General features: G+C 44.2%; 1 protein-coding gene across 1 annotated transcript in view; it reads right to left on the reverse strand.

The window, feature by feature from the left end:
* The window catches only part of LOC126153327 (uncharacterized PE-PGRS family protein PE_PGRS54-like), a 45694-nt gene extending 40858 nt beyond the window's left edge, over positions 1–4836 (reverse strand). Inside the window, exon 1 of the mRNA XM_049916064.1 lies at positions 4730–4836. Within this exon, the coding sequence (XP_049772021.1) occupies positions 4730–4836 (107 nt within the window). The remainder of the gene's footprint in view (positions 1–4729) is intronic.
* Positions 4837–6000: the final 1164 nt, after the last annotated feature.

Here is a 6000-nt window from a genome sequence, read left to right on the forward strand (position 1 = left end):
CATCAAAATCTGATGGCCGAAGGATGGTTGCGATCTGTAGGAAAACTCTGTTTTTATGACATCCAGTGTTTGGTGCATTATGTGTTATGACTCAAATATCCCAACCAGCATGTCCATTTGTGTTTCGTCAAATTTCCAGAACCATTTTTTAACTACTCAGTCACTCATTATTTGCAACCATTATTTGCTGTTGAATTTCTCCTGTTTATGACCTTATGCGTGAATAAAAAACATCTCGAAGTTCACATTAGGCTTTCCAAGCAATTGAGAAAAGGTATACGCCATTTCAATTTTCTAGAGTGGTCGTTTCACAAATGCACAGTTTGCTGTAGAATTATGAAACTCATTTTATGGTAGCCTATTATGAGCTTCTTGTGTAATAAAAATTTCTGCAGGAGTAACTAGGATTCCAAAGACAGAGATCCTCTGAAAATAAATGGTCCAAATGGCTCTGAGCACTATGGGACTTAACATCTGTGGTCATCAGTTCCCTAGAATTTAGAACTACTTAAACCTAACTAACCTAAGGGCATCACACACATCCATGCCCGAGACAGGATTCGAACCTGCGACCGCAGCGGTCACGCGGTTCCAGACTGAAGCGCCTAGAACCGCACAGCCACACCGGCCGGCTGTGAAAATAAGATAACTGTGTTCGTCCATAAGGTCAAGAGGGATGCAAGTAACAGTGCCATGTTACCTGGCTTTGCGAAGGCAAGTAATACGATTCCATCCTGTTGCTTAGACAACAAAATACGAGCTCCCGAGTACTCGCCAGCTTCATGACTGCGTTAATAAATATCCAGTAGATACAATGTGGTACTTCTTTTTAACGGGAAAAATTCGTCAGATGTAATCGCAAGTTATTGTAAAAGGGTGCACTGAAGGGTAGGAGTGATTCTCTGCTGGAGGTTGGCGATGGAGCAGGCGAAGAAGGAAGGAAATCTGTTGATAGAACACTGCATTGATGAATACAAACGGACAGGGTTCAGCACATCTGAAACAGACAGACTGCATACGACGAGAAGTGATCCTTAAACCCCCAGCATTCGGGTACAGGCATATCGATTCAGGTATCTCCTTTGGACAGTACCAATGGCCCAACTACCACAGTACCCTAGCGAAAGGCGGCTGATGGCTGTGGGGTGGTGAGGCAACATCCCTGTGCCTGGGCTGGACACTCTGACCATCCACTCTTCCACCATCACGGACGACCCAGCTGTGACGACTTGCTGACAGCCTGGTCATGGCATTTTAAATTCTGTTTCCACCTGTTGACAGCTGCGGAAGGCCTCCCTGTATCGAGGCCATTTAGAAACATTTGAAACAGGGTAAATGTACTATCAAGTCGTAATCGGTATGTCAGTCGCTCACGAGTTAGGAATCGGCGTGATGTGCCTCACATGCAAGTGTTGGTTGCGAAAGCCATGACTGCTAATCCTGCTGAGCTGGCAGGGCTTTGGCTGGTAACTGCGACCTTCTTTTGGCTGCCGGTCTGCTGTCATGGCTGCTGGTGTTTTGGCTGTTACATTATGGAGTTCTCTGAGGACTGAAACTGTTCATTTTATAAATAAATAATGTGGCGAATTAGTTACAATTTCCAGGATGCTTATCGTGGGAGATTTGTTATACGGGTAACCTAGACCCCACCAACAAATTGTTCAGGGATATAATCTGAATTTTTTGGTAAAGTGATGCAGGGTTTCTGAGGCCCCTGATAGAGTAATAATGGAACTGTTACCATATTTAACTTTATTCTGACAAAATAATTTCACAACAGTATAAAAGAAATGTAATATTTAATCATCAATAATTACAACACCAAGTAGCAACCGACACGTGAAAGAAAAGTACAGCAATGTGGTTGTTGTTGCTCCGAGAACAGCTGGGCATATCGTTGTACTGTCTGAACTGGCATATTTGTTTGCCTCTGGCAAGAGAGTTTGGCGGCTTTTCGTGGCAATAAGCCATCAGTTGGCAGGCTGTCTGCGCAGATATTGACATGAGAAGGAGTTAATGTATTTGGTGGTTGAACACCAAAGGAGCTAGGATCGTGCTTCACAGCTGGCGTGACGAGAGCCGGGACTGGGACTCCACTAACAGTTGATGTGAGGTGCTGTAGCAGAGTGTGGACAGGAGGGCACTTGGTGTCCTTCCGAAGTCAATCATTCCTGAGCATACTCAAGCAAGGGCTCCCATATTACAAGAGGAGCATTAAGAGTGCCCTTTGGTGACTGGCAGTGGAATACTGCTCGGATGAGTTGATTCAAACAGTGACTAGTGCACAGCAAAGGACACAACCCGTGTGTACTGAGTGTAACAATTTACAAGACATATTCCACACAGAAGGACTCTGTACAAACTGTGATGTTGAGGTTACTGTGTTTGCTTCCTTTGGGGGGGGGGGGGACGTTTGTTTCCCTGAAATAAGAGCTATTCTCATCTCGTCTGTTAGTATTAGACTGTGACTGTAACCAGAATTGCATATGCTATTATATGGAGAGTAGTTTGCTACTTTGTGTAGGTAGTATTTAAGTTGGTGGGTAGAAGTGTTGATAATAGTAGGTAGCTGTTGAAGGAAATGGTTAGTAGTTTTGGTATTTATTTATTTATTTAGAATGTAAATGTATGAGAACCCAGTTGAACCTGAGAGTATCTTTCCTGCTTTATTGATTATATTAAGTGCTTCTGTTGGCAAGCTATTTTCATTTTATTAATGTTGTTGTTTTTTGGGAAAGAGGCAGAATACTGTGAACTGTTTGTATTCTTGCTGTTGCCCCCTACCTAAGTGTTACTGCGGTGGTGTTAATATCAAATGGTTTTATTACTGTGCTGAAGAAATCTTAATTCACTTATTATGTTGTTGCAAGGCCCATGCTTCAGGCCCTGTAACTGGGCTACGCATTTAAATGCCGTTTGTCAAATAGCTTTTTCATTATCTGTTAAGGTAGATTTTTTTGGGATAATATAAATTATTAGTCAAAGTAACTCCACATCTATGTAATCCCCAGTCTGAACTCCAATTTACCCAAATCCTGCACTACGATTTCTAGCAGAGTATGGTTCGTCATTGTGGTGGTATAATGCCATATGCCCATAGTATCAGATTGCGAACTAGAGATTGAGTCTTGCTTTCCCATGTGCTGTTGTACACATGGCCACTAGGAACATGCTGGTCGTAGCATGGCTGGGCGAGGAGGAGGTATCTTATGTAGTAGTTATTTGTGGACACATCCCTGCGAGCACCGTACTGACGCGGTCTCAGGAGCTTCGGCAGGTCGGTAGCGAGCTGGTGTAGTTTACGGCGGGAGAGCGAACGGATGTGAGTGCTAAATTAATCTGTATTCTGCTGCCGGCCGGAGTGGCCGAGCGGTTCTGGGCGCTACAGTCTGGAACCGCGCGACCGCTACGGTCGCAGATTCGAATCCTGCCTCGGGCATGGATGTGTGTGATGTCCTTAGGTTAGTTAGGTTTAAGTAGTTGTGAGTCCTAGGGGACTGATGACCTCAGATGTTAAGTCCCATAGTGCTCAGAGCCATTTGAACCATTTTTTTTATTTTATTTATTTATTTTTTTTATATTCTGCTAGCCATCTCAGAGTTCGAGTTAATATTGCAACATCCCAGGACCAGTCGCTAACAAGGACTACAGATTATGCGAGTATAAGTAATGATTTGCTGTTAGTAGTTGATGGGGAAATGAGGCTTGTGTTGAAAGAGTTACAGGTGAAAATGGCAAGGGTAGAAGGTATAATTAGCGATTTGTCACGAGCATGTTCCACGTAGGGTATCCTCATAAATTTAAACTTAGTAGAGACTAATTTAAAAACGCTTGTAAGACATAGCTATCAGAACAGGTGGGTAGAATGTGGCAAATGCAATTTGCCAGGGTACTTCATTCGTTATCAGGAATGTTGAATATCAAGGAATTTTCGGTAGATTCAGTATGTGCTACAGGCAAGTTTTTATTTCATATGGTATTATTCATGGAACAGAAGCAGGTGTCTGCATTGATATATGTGGAATTCTTGCAGATAATGTATCATCACGCTAGAGGCAGCTTGGGACGTGGGATAGTGACAACCACAGAGGAAGGGGATAGTTGAATGGGATACCGTAGCGGATTTCCACTGATATTTTTGTAAAAGGGCACTTCCTGTGAGGGCAATACGAGAATTCATTGATCTACATTATGGACAAGAACAATAAATAAATGAGGCATCCAGAGGGTATGCTAACTAGGTTTACACAGCCGCATACGCATTTTTTTCTTCTGGACACCGAGAGCAAGGTGGTGGCTAATGTCATAGGAAGCATAAAACCAGGTGATCATGTGTGGCTGTTTTCGATCAGCCCCCGTGCACCTTCAACAATTCAGAACAACTAGCCTAGCATACTGAAAGGTTTAGATATGTGGGCTTAGAAGGGGATTGTGAACAAGGTAGTGAGAACGAGGTTCAGAATATAATAGGTGCTTTCGCTGTGGAAGGACATATCCAGAGAAATTGCCCACAGCAGAAGAAGGTATTGGATACTAGGAGTTGATAGTGTCCTAAGAGGGCAACTACGTGTCAGTTCGACTACTGTCCCTCGAGGACTTTAAGCTAGTTTTGTGTATCAGCGATGTAGGATACAGCTTTTTTTCCCTGTGAAATTAATAATGAACCGATATGTGGTATCCTTGAGTCTGGTAGATTACTGACAGTCGTGACAAGTAGTGTCAAACCGACCAGACAGTTTGTGGGTAGCTGGTGTTGGATACTGATGACATCTTGTACTTGGCAGCCAATTCTAGAGCATCGTGGGTGTTGGCACCGCTGAAACACAGAAGCCACATCGCTAGTCAGACTGCTGAACTTCGACTTTTAAATCTGAAATCATACACGTAAGGAGGAACAGAAAGTATTATTGTGGACAGGCTGGGTTGCATGTTTAAAGAGGGTTAAGAAGAAAATGGAGTGAATGGACCAGATCAGGATAGTGAGCACCAGGGAGTGAATGGTGTTTTGAGAAATTTCCTAGCAATGTTGAAGGGTATTGCCATGTATCAGGGAGAGGATGTGTTCTTAGGGGCAATTAAACAGAGAAGAGAGTGAGCGAAAGTTATTAGGCCATGGTCAACCCGAGAAAGTTGTATCCATGTTATTCGCCATTCGCCTATTCTCACCAGTATCGAACAGCGGGGGGGGGGGGGGGGGGGGTGTTATAAAACGTGTCCACTAGGGATTGGTGTGAAAGGGAAAGGTTGTCGACGGTGTGAGCATGGGAAACATGTTCCACTAGTCAACCCTAGAAGATACTGAGCACGTGTTGCTAGCTTCTAAACGAGCAGAAACTACATGTAGACATTGTACATCGATTTCGTGGGTCCGTTTCCCAGATCAAGGGCAGCAGGCACGTGGACATTGGATGAAGAGTATTTTCGTTACGTTTGGTCGTTGCAGTGTTAGTTTCTGATAATGCCGGAGCATTTACCTCCAGAGTCTTCAAGTAGTCTCTACTGGACTGGGAATCAGGTATTCTATAGCGGCGGGTACCTCCTGAACCCTTCGTTTGTGGAAAGACTGAACCGAAATTTGAGGGCGATCTTGATTTCTTATCATCATTTTGACCACACACGTCCGAACAACACTCTGGTTAATGTTTGCCTTTAACACAGCCAGGCATGAGATGCATAATGACCGTCGGCGGCACTCATTTTATTATTATTTAGAATTAACTCCCCATTGTCTAAGTTGTGGTAGACTGAGATTTAGTCGCCGAATAAGTTATTCCCGCCAATGACCTTGCCGCAGTGGTAACACCAGTTCCCGTCAGATCACCGAAGTTAAGCGCTGTCGGGCTAGCACTAGGATGGGTGACCATCCGGTGTGCCTAGCGCTGTTGGCAAGCGGGGTGCACTCAGCCCTTGTGAGGCAAATTGAGGAGCTCCGGTCTCAGGAACTGACGTACGGCTGGGAGAGCGGCGTGAGGACCACATGCTTCTCCATATCCGCATCTA

This window comes from Schistocerca cancellata, chromosome 2 (genome assembly GCF_023864275.1).
Source record: "Schistocerca cancellata isolate TAMUIC-IGC-003103 chromosome 2, iqSchCanc2.1, whole genome shotgun sequence".
In the NCBI taxonomy this organism is placed as follows: Eukaryota; Metazoa; Arthropoda; class Insecta; order Orthoptera; family Acrididae; genus Schistocerca; species Schistocerca cancellata.